Here is a 17,303-nt window from a genome sequence, read left to right on the forward strand (position 1 = left end):
TCGTCAGTCAGAGCGTGTGGAAGTCTGGAGCCCGAAGCCCGAAGCCTGCAGTAGCTGGAGAAGCTGAAGAGAGTCGAACGAGGAGAGCCCAAAGAAGAGTCCAGGGTGGAGAGTCCAGAGGCGGAGAGGCGGCAGCGGCGAAGGCAGACGAGGGGGTGCTCGCGACGGTGCCGGGAGCTGCACGCCCGAGGAAGGCCGGCAGCGCGACCTGGCCGAGGTGGAGACGCACACCAGGGATAATAAAGATCCTCTATACCCCGAGCATCAGCAACCCCCTCCTGTTTCCCCCCGCGCTGAGATAGTGCGACCAAGGGGGCCCCTTTCCCACCCCCTGCCAGACACTGTCCGCGAGGTCCGCGGAGTTGGGGCGCCATTGCCGCTCCGCGTCTCATCACCAGACGGGTAGGCGCGACCCGGTCCCGGCCTCAGGCCCGCCTCATCCTTGAGGGTATTTCTTTTCCTTGGTTTTGGGTATGTGTTGTCGGCGCCGTCTGTGAAGTAGAATTGTATAAGTGTTGCCGTGTGCTCGGTAGTCGGTATTAGCTCTGCATTGTTTTCGCTTTTATATTTGCTTTTTGTGTAAATGGAATTGTGTTTTTTCTGTGTGCATTTGGTGGAATTGTATTTGTGTGCTTCCCGTGTGCCGCGAATAAATGTGCTTTATTGTTGAACTGTTCTCCCGCTTCGCTTCGTCTTTTCCTCCATTGAATCCTCATCTTGCTTCACGTAAAGGGTTGGTAGTGGGCTGAATACGCCCGATAATTAATCGAACCGTTGAGGTCGACGATAACACCGGTCGGTTATTCTGATAGTACGGAACGGGTCGCTTAAGTGGCCCGTGTCCGAAGTCGACCTGCGGCGAGGTGCGATCGCCCGGTCTACCCTCCGCGTGGGTACTTAGGTAGGTCGAATTTGGCGAGCAACCCTATCCCACGCGGGAGCTGATTGGCTCGATCGCGGTGAGACCGAAAGGTCCACCCGTGACTGGTTCCCGGCGTTAGTCCGAGAGGGTCACGACTGGATTGTCCGTCCGGTGGGCGACGTGCCGCGATTCGAGTTACGTGGCCGTCAGCACGCCGGCGGGCGCGAATACCGCAACACTGGTGTCAGAAGTGGGATACAAATTCATCGCCCTCCTCGCGGCACTGGTATCGGAGAACAGGAAAACAGGCTCTCCTGTCTCCGGCTAAATTCACGGGAATCGGTCCAGGGGTGAGAGAAGCGACCCCCGATTCCCTCCAAATTACGAGCGAGTTAAATTAACCCTTCACGAGAAGCAAGATGGCGTCTCAAGGCGAGCGGGAGCCGGGGGTATTAGAAATGTATATGTGTAGTAATGTAGAATCCATGGTCCAGGATGGAATCCCCGAGCAGGAAATGTTGATTGTGCAGGAACACGGACTCGCCCAACTGAACCCAGGGCCCGAGGTGGGTGCGGCAGCGGCCGCGGTGTATGACACCTCCCCCCCCCTCTCCACCAAGACCCTTCCCCAACCCCTGCCGAAACGGCTCACTCAAGCGCACCCGACATAGCCCAGCTATGCGCCATGCTGGCGGCAATGACAACGAGGATGGATGCGAATACACAACAAATGAACGAAAAAATGGATGCGAATATGAAAAAAATGGATGAAAAGATGGATACAAATACAAATGAAGTGAAAACGACGATGGATGCGAATACACAGCACATGAAGGAGGAAATGAAAAAGTTCCGGGGTGAGACGCAGAACATGGGCCGATGCCTGCAGGCGGGCATGAAGGCCGTGACAAAGGAAATAATAGTTGAGACAGGGGAGGTAAAGGGTGAAGAGTTGGCAGAGACACGGGAGATAGAAAAAATAGAGGAAAGACTACACGAGGAAGACGGGGTAAGTGACGCACACACACACACGGAGGTAGTGGAGGACAATGGGGGTGAGCTGGCGGATAGTGTAGGGACCCAGTGCGAGCACCTGGATGGCCTCCTTCAGGAACGAGGGGAGGGAGTATGCCCCCTCGAGGCGAGTCACGACCAGGTGAGTTCGGTCGTGCTTTGCGAGGTTGAGGGGACGGGTGCTGTGGACAGGTGCTTGGAGAGCTTGGGGGGTATAGAGGCCCCGGAGACCCTTGTGGGGACACGAATCCCCAGTGTGGTTGTCCCTGTGTGTGTGGTGCAAGGCGTGAGTGCGTCCCCGTGTGTGGAAGCGACCCCGTGTGTGAGTGGTGTGGTGGCGATGGTGCCGGAGTGCGTGCTTCCCAGCACGCCGTGTGTGGATGAGGCACCGTGTGTGAGTGAGGAACGGAGTATGGATGAGACACCGCGGTTGAGTGCCCCCGCGTGTGTGGATGAGGCACCGTGTATGAGTGTCGCCGTGTGTGTGAGTGAGGCACCGCGTGTGGATGAGGCACCGCGGGTGAGTGCCCCCGCGTGTGTGGATGAGGCACGGAGTGCGAGTGAGGCACCGCGGGTGAGTGCCCCCGCACGCGTGAGTGAACGGCCGTATGCAAGGGAGACCGTGTGTGTGAGAGAGCGGTATGTGAGGGAGATGTCGGTTGGCATGCGGGAGCACGCAGCCGCGTCTCCCGGTGTGAATGTGATGGAGTGGACTGTATGCGTCGTGACACGCAGGTATGCGTGTGTGGAATGGCGACGGAGACGGCGACAGAGGAGAGAAAGCCGAGTAGCGGCTGTAGCTGTTTCGGGGACCGTGCCGGGTTCACCCAGCAGTGAGCACGCGGTCCGTGCTGTGCAACGCACGAGACCACCACGTGCTCGCTTGCGAGAGTGAAGTCCCGGTCCGGAAACGCACGCGGTGGATTTGCCGATCCCGCGGACGGACAAAGTTTAGGCAGGTAAACGGATTTGGACCGGACGGGTTCTCCACGCGATCGTGTGTGTTAAGCTCCAACGGGCAAAGCACATGTGTTCGCGTGGGGAACCCCTCGAGACGTGTGGCTTGTGTTTTTTTTATGCGCACGGTGATGCCATGGCTGCACGTGGGGTTGGAATCCGGCAGGAGGGATATCTCTGCCGGATGGCACCGTCCAAGGAGGGACGAGGAACACGTGCAGCTGCATGACGTCATGGGCAGGTGCAAAGTGCGCGAGCTCTGAGTTGCCGCGCAGGTGCTGCGCATGAAAAAAAAAAAAGCAAGCCTCACTTTCGGGTGTACAGGATTCCTGGGCAAGGGGTGAAAGACCCCCTTAACCAGGGGCACAGGATGGAAACTAGTTAGGGGGAAGGGTTAGCTTAGCTAGACCGACTTCATGGGGCAGGGGTAAGTCCTCATGGAGTCCGTGGAATGGATTAGTTAGAGGGATTGTAGCCAGATTTAGGTTGGGAAATAAAATGAGATGATTTGGAGACAGAGACAGACAGTGAATGTGTAGAGGGGACGTAGTTTAGCTACGTAGTGTTAAAAGGAACGTGCTTTAGTTTAAGGGACGACGTGGGAGCACGAGTTAGTTAGGGGATGTAGTTAGAAGGATGGCAGAGTTCAGTGGTATGTGTGTTGAAGAGTTGGTGAGTTGTGAGGTGAGTACATGGTGAGTGAGTGAGGCCAGCGGGTCTGTGTGAGTGGAGCGAATGGGGAATGCATGGTGCGATGAGTGATTGGGGGGAGGAGTGACTCCCGCCCAAGGGACCCCGGGGTCAGTGTAGAGTGAGTTAGCTGGGTTAGTCAAATTGAAAAATGGAGGTCGTTTTGTTGTTGGTGGGAAAGTAGGCTCGAGACCCATTTGGAGGGGTGCAGGAGCCCTGTTGACGGGTTGGGAGCGTGGCTGCGAAAGGTGAGTATCGCTGAGTGGGTACCCCGGGCACCAGGCTAGTCGGCCGTGGTAGGCCAAGGGCCCATGGGGGGCCGGGATAGAGTAGTGGGCACGGGTGCGCCTGCTTGGTGCGGGGGCCCGGGGCGCCATTAGTCGCGTGGGCAGTGTTGTGGGCACGGGTGACCCTCGGAAAGGGGCCCGGGAGGCCGGCCTGCCACGTGTGCGTTTCAGGGGAGGTGCCAGGGGGGGCACTCCCCGGTGTTAGGGAGCTGGTAGGCTCGGAGGCAGTGTAGTGCCCGGGGGTGCCATAGCGGGAGATTCGGCAGAGGGTCGTGCCTGCCAAAGGGAGCCACGTGTCCCAGCCAGGAGGCCGTGTGAGGGCACGGAGAGAAAATTGGGGGGCGAGGCCCGAAATTGTGAGGACACCAACACAGGCGACGGGAATCTGGGTTGTTAGAACCAATAGTTTAAGCGAGAGGCGCTTGTTGAAAGCCCCGGGGTAGTTTAACAGTTAAATGGTTAGGGTAGATTAGGAGATGTACCCCTCCGCACCATCCATCCCCTCGCTCTCGTTGTGGGCCGCTGGACCCACTTTGGTTATAGATCGCCGAACTCTGGGGAGGCCATTCTGAGGCTTGAGTTGGGCCTCGACACAGGACGTTAGCTCTCCCTTGTTCCCCTCCGGGAAGGGAACGTAGGGGTTGGGAGTAGGCTAGGTCACAGGATAGGTTAGCCGAACAAGGACGATAAAGGGGGTTAGGGGACGATTTATAGTGGGGAAGTAAAAGAAAAAAAAATAATAATAAAAAAAATTAAGGGGGCTAAATTGGTTTTTCACAAATTAAGGGAGTGGGTATGTACAGTGACAGGCAAAGGCGATAGGTTGGGAGGGAGACAGGTAGGTAGGTCCGAGCCCGCCTTCCAAGTGGCCAGCACCACCGCACTCCCTCCACCAACCTCCATTGAACGGCAAAAACTGGCCAGCTTCATCTGCTGGCTGTTTTTCTTCAAGGCGGAGGCCGGCCAACTTCATCGGTAGCTGTGTGCTGCAAGGCCTGTGCCGGCCAGTTCATCTGCTGGCTGTTTTTCTTCAAGGCCTGTGCCGGCCAGTTCATCTGCCGGCTGTGTTTGCCTGCAGCGGCCTCCTTCTTCTGCGGGCTGTGTTTGCCTGATCACCTTTGCCATGCCATGCCCACTGCCCCCGTTCACCAGCCCCGTTCAATTTTTGCTTTGCCCCCCCCCCCTGTTCATTGCCATGTGCGCCAGGATCGTAAAAGCAACAGTTTGCAAGCTGCAAGAACTGCCCCGTTGGCAGCTACAACACGGGCCTGCAGTGGCGGCCCGTGCACCGTGTTTGTGTTCATGCATCCATTCGTTGTGCTCATTGCGTGTGCCACTTGAGCTGGCACGGAGACTGCGTTTGTGCAGCCCAAGCACCGTGGTGGTTCACTGAGTTCAGTTCAAAAGGGAAGGCCTTGGACTGCGTGTGAGCAGCCAGCCACGTTCCCTGTCACCTGCATTGTTTGAGCCAGAGACTGCATGTGGGCAGCCTGGCTCCCTGCTAACTGCTTTTCTTTGCAGAGTTCAATGATCCTGGGCCATGGTTTAGTGTAAAATTTGTAAGTTAAGGTTAAGATGTACTGTACATATGAGTGCGCCCCCGGCATGTCTGTCTTAGCGCCGGCAATTTTATTTAAGTCGTCCGTGTGAGTGAGTTTGTTTAGATAGTTACGCAGCCCTCAGGTTATTTATTTTGGGGACATGAATACCATGAATGTCGCACTCAGGGATCCGTAGGTAAAATGTACTAGGGGAAAACTACACATGATGGCACACGAAAATTTGACGACTCGGGACGAGTCTGTAAAAAGGGGAGGGGGTAGTGTTGTGGTTACCAAATTCGCAAACCACCATTCAGGTCCCTTAGGTGAGGTATCTCGGTAAGTACATGTGTAGTTAGGTCCAAACCCGTTGTCTAGTGGGAATACATGTCATTTATGCGAGCTGCGACTCTTCAGGATAGCCGTTTTTCTTTTACTATCTTTATTTTGGACCAACCGCCATGATTGCCACCACAACCACAACATCAACCACCAACCACAACACCGCTTCACCACAACCGCCACGACCTTCACGTCACACCTCGCAACCGTAGCATCGCCACCGTTCTTGCCCCGCTGTGGGTACCGGTGTTGGACTCGTGCAGGGCGCACGTTGAACAGCGTGTACAAAATCACGGATTTTGTGCTTCAAAAACGGATCAAAAACGACACACGCCCACTTTTTGCCGTCCAATCGGTGAGCGAGGGGCGATTTGGCCCCGCCTCCAGAACGATCGATATATGCAAATTTGTGGATCAAAAAGCCTTCACGCCCACTTTTTCTCGGGCCAATGGGGAGCGAGGTGAAAGGTCAAAGGGAGGGGGTCAAAGGCGAAGCTACGGGGGGATAAAAGGACCGTGTTCGTCAGTCAGAGCGTGTGGAAGTCTGGAGCGCGAAGCCTGCAGTAGCTGGAGAAGCTGAAGAGAGTCGAACGAGGAGAGCCCAAATAAGAGTCCAGGGTGGAGAGTCCAGAGGCGGAGAGGCGGCAGCGGCGAAGGCAGACGAGGGGGTGCTCGCGACGGTGCCGGGAGCTGCACGCCCGAGGAAGGCCGGCAGCGCGACCTGGCCGAGGTGGAGACGCACACCAGGGATAATAAAGATCCTCTATACCCCGAGCATCAGCAACCCCCTCCTGTTTCCCCCCGCGCTGAGATAGTGCGACCAAGGGGGCCCCTTTCCCACCCCCTGCCAGACACTGTCCGCGAGGTCCGCGGAGTTGGGGCGCCATCGCCGCTCCGCGTCTCATCACCAGACGGGTAGGCGCGACCCGGTCCCGGCCTCAGGCCCGCCTCATCCTTGAGGGTATTTCTTTTCCTTGGTTTTGGGTATGTGTTGTCGGCGCCGTCTGTGAAGTAGAATTGTATAAGTGTTGCCGTGTGCTCGGTAGTCGGTATTAGCTCTGCATTGTTTTCGCTTTTATATTTGCTTTTTGTGTAAATGGAATTGTGTTTTTTCTGTGTGCATTTGGTGGAATTGTATTTGTGTGCTTCCCGTGTGCCGCGAATAAATGTGCTTTATTGTTGAACTGTTCTCCCGCTTCGCTTCGTCTTTTCCTCCATTGAATCCTCATCTTGCTTCACGTAAAGGGTTGGTAGTGGGCTGAATACGCCCGATAATTAATCGAACCGTCGAGGTCGACGATAACACCGCTCGGTTATTCTGATAGTACGGAACGGGTCGCTTAAGTGGCCCGTGTCCGAAGTCGACCTGCGGCGAGGTGCGATCGCCCGGTCTACCCTCCGCGTGGGTACTTAGGTAGGTCGAATTTGGCGAGCAACCCTATCCCACGCGGGGGCTGATTGGCTCGATCGCGGTGAGACCGAAAGGTCCACCCGTGACTGGTTCCCGGCGTTAGTCCGAGAGGGTCACGACTGGATTGTCCGTCCGGTGGGCGACGTGCCGCGATTCGAGTTACGTGGCCGTCAGCACGCCGGCGGGCGCGAATACCGCAACAATATCTTGACTTGGAACAGAACGCAACGGTTTCTGAACGATAGTTTTTTTTCTCTCTCTTTCCTCACTCATATTATCGAATGCTCGTTCATCACAGCTACGAATCGTTGTGTACATCGCTTTTGTACGTACTATCTTATATTACTGAAACTCTCATCTTGTATGTATGTATGTATGTATGTATGTTCTCAAAATACAGCCAAAACGGTACATGATAACGCAAAAATTTTTGGCCCACCTTACTCACCATTCCCCTGCAGTGTGCAGTATCAAGTTTCGTTCAAATCGGGCAACGAAAAAAATATTAAACAAGTGGTGCCAGGCACAACAAATCCCGCCCATTTTGTAATTTTGACCGATGACCATGACTCCCAAAACTTCGGACCCTACCGATCTTCACAAATATGCATTTTTCACTATAGGAATGGGTAGGATTATAAGTGACAAATAGAATAAGGTTCACTATAAGCTTAGTTTGAAGTAAATCAGATCATTTTTGACGAAGTTATGAGCGAAAAACGATTTTGATGTTTTCGTGACCTTGACCTTGACCTTTGATCCAATTGGACCCACAAGTTAATGGGGTCGTCCAAGGTTCATTGCCCACCTGTGGATTAAATTTGATAGTGTTTGCTAAAGCCTGTTTGCTAAAGACAGACAGACAAACAAACAAACAGACAAACAAACCGGACAATTACAATATCCCGCTCCCTCCCTCCGGGGGGGGGGGGGGGGATAAAAATCAATTCCCAATTTATTCAAGGACTTCGGGATTTTTTGATCAATGCAAACAACCTCAGCGGTACAGTTTGCCGGAGCTATCTTTTTTTTTCTTGAAATTTTAATTCTTGAAATGATTGTTTTCATCATGAAAATTAGGAGCTTGGAGCGATTTCATGCATTATATGATACAATTTTCTATGATCTACTCTCATGGACTAATTAAAGTATAACATCAAAATATTATTTCGGTTTTGAGGATCGGATATCGTCCGGACTAAATAATGTCGAAATCTGTTGTGAAATTTGATAATTCAAAGAAATAACGAGTCTTATAACTAAGCCGATATACCTATTTACTTTAAGAAAGTAAGGCTACGTTCCCTGCTCTTGGATGGACTTTAAATTGGGCATCACATCTACCAGAATCCCCCCCCCCAATCTCCTTTCCTCTTCCCTCTCCCACCCCCCTTCTCTCTCCCCTTTCCTCTGTCACCCCTCCCTTCTCCCTCCCCTCCCACTCTCCAACCCCTATCCCACCCCCATCCCTCTCCACCCACCCCATCCCATTCTCTATCCCACCAGTCTGCCTCTCGCAGAACCCTCTCCCTCTCTTCGACCCTTCTTCCTCTCCACCTCTCTCCGTTTTCTCTCTCTCCCTTCCCTCCCTCCTCTCTCCCACCTCTAACTTTCCCCTCTCTCCTCTCCATCCTTTCCCTTTTTCTCCCACCCCCACTTAATATTCCCGTCAGCAAAGCAATGGATTCTATCTTCTCGTGTTTAATATATAGGATGTAATTATAGTGTTAAATATATAGGATGTAATTATAATGTTTAATATATAAGATGTAATTGTAATGTATAATATTTTAAACGTAATTATAACTAGCATAACCCGCGCTCTGTGCGACATGTTGGGGGGGGGGGTGTGTTTGAGAAGGGAACTGATGCAGAGTATCAGTAGTAATTTTACTTTAATGCAGTAAGTGGAATACGATTTCACTGTTTCAGAACCATTTTATTTACTTTTTTTTTGTACCATGCACCTCATATGGTCTTTGAGATAATGTAAGCCGAATATCACGTAACTCGAGCGCAGAACAAAGTCGAAGATAGTGTGACACGAAACCACAAACTCGGAAATAATATATAAGATGTATCGGATGTAATTATAATGTTTAATGTATGGGATGTAATTACAATGTCTAATATATATTGTTGCGGGGCCGGGTATCAGCGACGAGCACGACCGCTAGATGGAGCAGTCGAGTCGGCTCCACCGATCACCCGGAATTTATAGGTCGTCACCCCGGATAACTCCGGAGCCGACGGGTCCCTTATCGGACCGAAGTTCGCCAATAGATTGACCACGTGGGGTAGGGTGGATTGCCAATCTCAATTTACCTAAATACCCACGTCGTCCAAACTACCGGGGAAATTCACCCTCGACGATGCTCGTATGGAACGAGCCGCTCGCGTACTCGAACCGTGTGAGACCCGAGCGGACGGTTACCGAGCCTCCGTCGGGCCAAATGTCCCTTTACAGTGGCAACAGCCTGGCTAATTCTCCAACACGCACCGTGTTAAGCCAATAAAAGAAAGACAAAAACGAACCGATACATTTAACACATGGCTTTATTTATAATGGAGCAGGGGGGCACGCAAGAAGCAGAGTTATCCGAATAAAGAGAGGCACGTATGTACAGTAAGGCACTTATACAATTTCCTACTTACTGGATTGGTACCCCACACACACACACACACACACACACACACACACACACACACACACACACACACACACACACACACACACACACACACACACACACACACACACACACACACACACACACACACACACACACACACACACGCACGCACCCAAAAGAAACGGACCCAAAGTGGTCTTTATTGAGACCTCCAGCTCGGAGGGTAGGGGCAAGCTGAAGACCAGATTCTGCCTCGGACCTGTCCACCTCGTGTGGTCTTCGCGCTAAGTCGAACCGGGCGCCAGTGAGAGGCGAGCCGAATCCAGTAGCAGGGACATGGCGCACAACCCCCGCGGCTCTCGTGGGGGATGGTGTCTCTCAAGCTCTTGATCATGAGGAGGAGGAGGAGGAGGAAGAGGATCTCAGTCCGAACGCGCCTCACCCTTATTCACCCATTCTCTGGGGGGGCGGGACGCCTCCACCCCTCCCGCTCTCCCTTACTGGACGGTTTTGGCATGCAGAACTGCTCGTCGCCCTGTCATTGGCCAAAACGAGCAGCAAGTCCATTGATTGGCCCGGGGGAGTGGTGACGTCATGCGGACCCCTTTTTCCCTGTCACGGGATCTGATTGGCTGAGCGGCGGTCACCCCACCCGTAGCACGCTGATTGGTCGAAGGCCGCCATGAGGCTCCTCCTTGAACTCTGCTCACCAAACAGGCAGAGGAATATGATTCTGCGTGGCCTCCGCCCACCAAACAGCCAGAGGAACTGTATTCTGCATGGGCTCCACCCATGTACGTGCTGACACGCACGTAGGCGATGGCGTCGGCCAGAGTGAGGTGAAGGTGATGCTGGCATTGTCATAGTTGTGAGGGGTGTAAAGAATGAAAGAAAATCCTGACTATCAAAGTAACTCACAGCGCATTTACATTTATTCACCCATTAGACTAGGGAAAGGGAGCTATCTATCCACATTCACTTATCAAAAAAACTGAGCTATAGGACCTGAATGTTGAGTGTTCATGGCTTCCAGATTCGCAACAATCTTCTTCTTCTTTCGGCTGCTCCCGTTAAGGGTCGCCCCAGCGAATCATCCGTATGATCCGCATAGTGAGTTGGCACATGTTTTTACGCCAGATGCCCTTCCTGACGCAACCCTGGTCGTCTTTTACGACACAGGGATAAGGATTGAGTTTCGTCATGATTCCGGGCTGCCCCACACTCTCTCATAGCGCGGCCCAGCGCAGAGCCCCGGTCCTCAAGCGATCCTCCAACCCAAGCCTCCGAGTAGCCAGATTACAGGCGCACGCCACTACACCCGGTTCCTGTAATTATAATATATAGGATGCAATTCTCATCCAGGATAAGGATAAACAACAGGATGCAATTCTCATGTTTAATATTTATGCTACACTATAATTTTAATATATAGGATGTAATTCTAATGTTTAATATTTATGATATCCTGTAATTATAATATATAAAATGTAATTCTCATGTTTATATTTATGATACACTATAATTTTAATATATAGGATGTAATTCTCATGTTTAATATTTATGATATACTGTAATTATAGTATATAGAATGTAATTATAATGTTTAATATTTATGATGTAATTATAATGTTCAATGTATTGGATGTAATTGTAATGTTTAATGCATAAGATGTAATTATAATGTTTAATATTTATGATATACTGTAATTACAATATATAGGATGTAATTATAATGTTTAATATTTATGATGTAATTATAATGTTTAATGTATCGGATGTAATTGTAATGTTTAATGCATAGGATGTAATTATAATGTTTAATATTTATGATATACTGTAATTATAATATATAGGATGTAATTATAATGTTTAATATTTATGATGTAATTATAATGTTTAATGTATCGGATGTAATTGTAATGTTTAATGCATAGGATGTAATTATGTTTAATATTTATGATATACTGTAATTATAATATATAGGATGTAATTATAATGTTTAATGCATAGGATGTAATTATAATGTTTAATATATGTATATATATATATATATATATATATATATATATATATATATATATATATATATATATATATATATATATATATATATATATATATTTCTAGAAATGCCCTGAAGGCCGATCCCCAGGTGTCCAAGGGGGTCCAAGCAGTTCCTTGATCACTTATAGTTATTCTTTTCTGTTTCAGGAAAAAATAAAAAAAACACTTACAACCTTCATGAATCTTTGTGTGTGTGTTTTCTTCGAAGACCTGCCCTTTTTTATACATTTCCGGTGATGGCCACGTATTTTTGACGCTCTACAGTGATGTCCGTTCTGTTATGAGGACGGCCACAATCACGAACACAACAACAACAACAACAACAACAACAACAACAACAACAACAACAACAACAACAACAACAACAACAACAACAACAACAACAACAACAACAACAACAACAGCCAGCAAAAGTGGGACACGTGGCTGGAGGAACCGGAAGTGCTGGAGTGACGTCACGCTAGGTGGCGTCTGTGACGGCCATGGGGGCTTCAGACAGTAAGCTTGGATTCCGTAAGGCGGTGATACAGCTCACAACGCGAACGCAGGTACCATTGGGGATGGGAATCCTTTCGAGGTTCGGCCGGGGACTAACCAGGGTGGCATCTCCGGGCTGAAGTCCCCAATGGCTGCGTACGTGTTTGTGACTGTCGCTCGCCGTGCGAACATCGCCCGGTCTGTCGTCGTTGATCATCATCGCCCATTGGCCGATGCGATGTTTCGATCGGCTTTGGTTATTTTGTTGTTTGTGTTTAACTTTCATATTGTTTATAAATATAATTTTCGGGCCTCTCCGGTTCTCGGGCCTGGTAGGATGGCCCGAAGGCACGCACGCTCGTCTCTCAGCCGTCTCGCCTGGGTTCGAATCCGCCCCACCTATAAACTGCCGTCCTGGTGTTTCACAGGCCGCTTCATCGATGTGTGCGCCGTCCCTTTGATGGATGTTAAACGGCGTCCCGTGTGCGTTGAAGATCCCACGGTGTCCTTCGTGAAGAGTAGGCGAGCTATCGCCGGCACCATGAGCAAATTACAGATTCCTGCCTTGACATCCTGAGTTGGAGTGGCGACCTGATCGGGGTTGAAGTCCAGTAACTGCTTGGGCAAAACCAACCCACTGCAGAGGACGTGGTACATGACGATGATGACGACGATGATGATGATGATGTAGCCTCACTAAAAGTGATGTGATAAGGGGTAAAAGGGAAACGTGCTGACAATGGGCTCGTGGGAACGCAGTGGAACAAAAACGAGGGAATGAACGAACAGGAAAAGAGGATAGGGATGAGATGAGGTGAGGTTGGTTTAGGTGGGGTTAATGGGGGTCGAATTAGAAAAGAGCATGGTTAGAGATGTAGGATGGTGTGGAATGAAGGGTGTGTTTGAACGACTTCAGGAAGGCAGTTCACAGTCAGCAAGAAAAGAGGAACAACAGGATTGAGTTTGGCAGTAAGCTTGGATTCTGGGAGTTTAACCAGGAGGGGTTACTGGAATATGGCGTGCACCTTGGAAAAGCCGCGAAGCATCCTGGTGGAGCGGGGAGTTGCGTCCAATAATAATTCGGATGGTACAAAGATCATAAATGGGACCTGGATGGTTGATTGAATGGATGACTTCCTTGTGATGCACTGGAAAAAAAGGAATGATGAAATTACAAACAGTTGCTATTTCGCGTTCATTATTTGTAATAATAATAATTATTTGTTATTAATAGTTTTGTATACAGAGACCGAGGCTCGTGGAGGAACTGAACAGCAAACAATGTAAGGTCAGCAAACCAACAAGGCAAAGGAGGGGTACAGGTGAACATACGACAAGAAGTCAAATTGCATCACAATTAATCTAATCAGTCGCAAGCAGAGGGGGCAGGAACGGTGAGTACATAACACCATGAGTGGGTAGCTAGACAATGTGAGTTGTTGATGGATTGCTGTCTTCAAGGACTGGATAGGAGGAGCACAAAAGGACAATCGTAGAGGGGGTTCTCTAGACAAATTAAAAGTGGGACAGGAGTACAGGTGAGCATGTAGTTTAGACTTGGGGAAGGGATGAAGAAATGACTTCCTGGAGGAGAAATGGCTGAAAGGTAAAGTTGAGGAAAGACTCGAGGCACTCTAATAACGAGAGAGTTGTTGCTGACAAGATTTACGGCTTCAACTTCAAGACAGAAACAGACAGAGAGACCATGAAGCCCGAACAAATGCTTATGTTATCAGGCTGCACATGGAAGGCATTGTAAGCTGTGAGGAGCTGAGCAGTTTCAAGGAAAGACTCAACTGGATGCCCAAGCAGTCTGCATTGGGATGGATGCTAATTTGGTGACGTCGTAGTCGGTAGATGAAGAAGGCTTAAATGGTTGTTGGTCAGGCCGAATGTTTCCAAGGACTGCAGTGGATACTGAAAGATACACCGGAGCGATGTTGTGGTTGTTTTGTTTTTTTATGCCCCTGACACCTCCATTATGAAATATTGTACTATTTTCATCCTTGTGTATTTTGCATATTAAAATTGATAATTTCATTATTACTATTGCAAGTGGGCACTCCTGCTCTCCGGGCACTCCCACCCACCCCTTCTCAGCCCACATTCGGTGCTGCGGCACGTTCTTGGAAATGCAATTTAAAATTTTTGAAAGTTTTATTGATCACAACGTATCATACTCGATATCATAATTTTGAGAAGGTTCTGTTATATTATGAATAATATAAAGGAAGATGATTTGTAATACCGCCTATTACCTAAGGTGTATGTGCATATGTGTGATTTTTATGTGGTGTGTATGTATATATATATATATATATACACACACATAAAAAAGACTGCTTAGACAGCACCAACATTCTGCACAGAGTATGGTCCTAATGGATGGATGGATGTATATCGAAACTGGGGGAGTGCTCGTTGCGCTCCACACACTTCAATTTACCCGCTGATCACATCACGTGCCTTCTGGTTGAATTATTTGCATTAGCGGGAACAATCGATTGGGTGGCAGATGGACGGTTGTTCTGTACAGATTATTTGGTTTTACCGTGTGAGACATAATCCGTGGTGATGCTCACCATAACAGTGTGTGTGTGTGTGTGTGTGTGTGTGTGTGTGTGTGTGTGTGTGTGTGTGTGTGTGTGTGTGTGTGTGTGTGTGTGTGTGTGTGTGTGTGTGTGTGTGTGTGTGTGTGTGTGTGTGTGTGTGTGTGTGTGTGTATACGTGTACGTATGTACACATCTGTTCCTAATATTTTTTTCTATTGATTTTCTCTTAATCACATCTGCTTTATACTTTAAATGGTTAGGGTTTAAGATGATGTGGACACAAATACAACACAGACATGCCTGGGATGGTATGTTCACCATTCATATGCACTTTTCATGGAAATATGTGCTTTTTATGTTATACAAAGACAACCCTCATTAAAAAAACGATCATTAGAATATTGGAGACAAACCAAGTAAAGGAGGATGAAATCTGCTGACAGTTGAGTGGCGTGTACATAATGTATAGCATGTGGAAAAGCCACATCAAAACCTTACTGCCTCTGTTTTACTGATAATACGCTGAATTGTAAGAAAGTCATAAATAAACATTGAAATACAGCAAGTCTCCGATTTACCTCCGTAGATGAATTCTTAAAACCTGCGACGTTATACGAAACCCATAAACTGTACATTATATATTTTCCCACATCGTGTTATAATGGGGAGATGCATTGCAAGGGAAACTTTTGTGTCATCGTAACTGAAATTAACCTTCAATTAAGTACATATTAGAATCAACAATTAAACAGATTAATACAGAACACGATTGAAGTAATGTATGTACAATAAGTAGACAATTTAATGGTAGGGGTTGAGAGTGTTGGAACTACAGGGAGGGAGGGAGGGCAGGTGCCACCGTACTTCGTTGGGACATGTGAGCCGGCTAAGCGGCGTGCTGGTACTCCCCCACACCCGGCACACAAATGGCGGTTTGAGCGGTCACTGCGCCTGATGCGGGGTGCTCTCCGTGCCGACGCTCATAGTCCTGAACCCAATATGTTCATTAATGGACGATTAATAGCTCAAGACGTTTGTGATCAGGGCAACTCGAACCACTCAGAGTGCAAGTAACTCAATGTGCGTATTTAATACGTAAACGTGGAAGGAGAACAAAGGACATGAAAGCATTTATTTACACAGTTTATTCACAATGATATGCGTCCAGGGTATCGCACAAACGGAAGTACACTGCACTTCAAAATTTCGAACGACATTATATCGGACAAGCGTGACATAAATCGACGATTGTTCCATAACATGTTCATGAAGTTCTATCAAAACAACGCAAATGGACTCGACGTAAATCGTCGGCTTATCCTAAATGTGCATTGATGGGCTAAAATATCAGATAAAAACTGAAACTCACTGCAGCAGGACAAACAGTTCCGTTCTCGACGATGTCGGATCCCCTCTGTGGTGTGTAATCGAGGATGGCAGATGAGATTGCATATATACTCTTGACGGAGATTTGGTGCTGCTGAAGCAGATGGCTTTGTGCCATCAGGGTGCCAGCGACAACTCACCGACTCTTTGCAAAGGATACTGTGGGATCTTTAGCCATCACCAACTAATGCTGGCAGATGGGGCACCAAGTTTAACGGCCACCAAAAGGATGGCACACACATTGATGCGTTGCCCTGCCTGTGAAGCACCAGGATGATAGTTTATAGCTGGGCTGAGATTCAAATCCAGACGAGACGTCTCGGAGGCGAGTAATGCATACCATCAAGGCTATCCTGCCAGCCCCGTAAAATCTTCAGAACTCTGCAACTGCCGCTATAAGTTGACCGACCGCCATGAAGCCCCATTGCTCTTTAGTGCAGGGTCTGGAGTTTGGTTCGGGAGTCAGCACACAATGGCCCACTGTTTGCAAAATACACTTCAACATCTCCCAGAAAATGCTTCCAGACATGATTCTGGCTTAATGTCCCATCTGATGCCCAGCCTGCAAAGCACCAGGGTAACAGTTTGTAGTCGGGTTGGAAGTGGAACTGAGACACAACAGCTCACAGGTGGGTTTACTCCCTATGAGTTATCCCGTTGGCCCCTTGCGTAGTGCCATTGGAACGTTTACGTAAATGTCTTTGATAAGTGGAACGGCCACTCCACATGCCAAAAGTTTCTTTTTTCTTTTCTTTGTAAGAGCTTTTGGTGCTGTGGCTGTCATTCTGTCAAGGAGAGACTTGTCTTATGGCTATCGAGCTTACAAGTTTTAAGGTATACTGTATATTAAAAAAAAATTGTTTGTCTGTACAGCCAGTGGAGGCAGCAGATGATGGATTCTGGGACCAGTTCTGGGCGGATGCCTCCACACCTGTGCAAGATGTGTTTGCGCTGGTCCCAGCCGCTGAGATCCGTGCTGTGCGCGAGGAGTCTCCATCAAACTTGGCCACTCTCTGCTTTAAGGTGTTAGCTTCAAACCTAATGTTTAAAGTATGCTGGTATTTTTGTTTTCGCTCCACACGTCATT

The 17,303-nt window shown here is 48.9% G+C and overlaps 1 protein-coding gene across 2 annotated transcripts in view; it reads left to right on the forward strand.

Annotated features, from left to right (window-relative positions):
• The first annotated feature begins 12,191 nt into the window (after positions 1–12,191).
• Positions 12,192–17,303, forward strand: part of HID1 (HID1 domain containing) — a 66,038-nt gene continuing 60,926 nt past the window's right edge. For both annotated transcript variants that reach the window (XM_085884631.1, XM_085884632.1), the window contains exons 1-2: positions 12,192–12,349; positions 17,090–17,239. In XM_085884631.1, the coding sequence (XP_085740757.1) occupies positions 12,284–12,349; positions 17,090–17,239 (216 nt within the window). In that variant the 5' untranslated portion in view covers positions 12,192–12,283. The remainder of the gene's footprint in view (positions 12,350–17,089; positions 17,240–17,303) is intronic.

Source organism: Eptatretus burgeri, chromosome 6 (assembly GCF_056783735.1).
Source record: "Eptatretus burgeri isolate ZD-2024b chromosome 6, Ebu_testis_v1, whole genome shotgun sequence".
Lineage (NCBI taxonomy): Eukaryota > Metazoa > Chordata > Myxini > Myxiniformes > Myxinidae > Eptatretus > Eptatretus burgeri.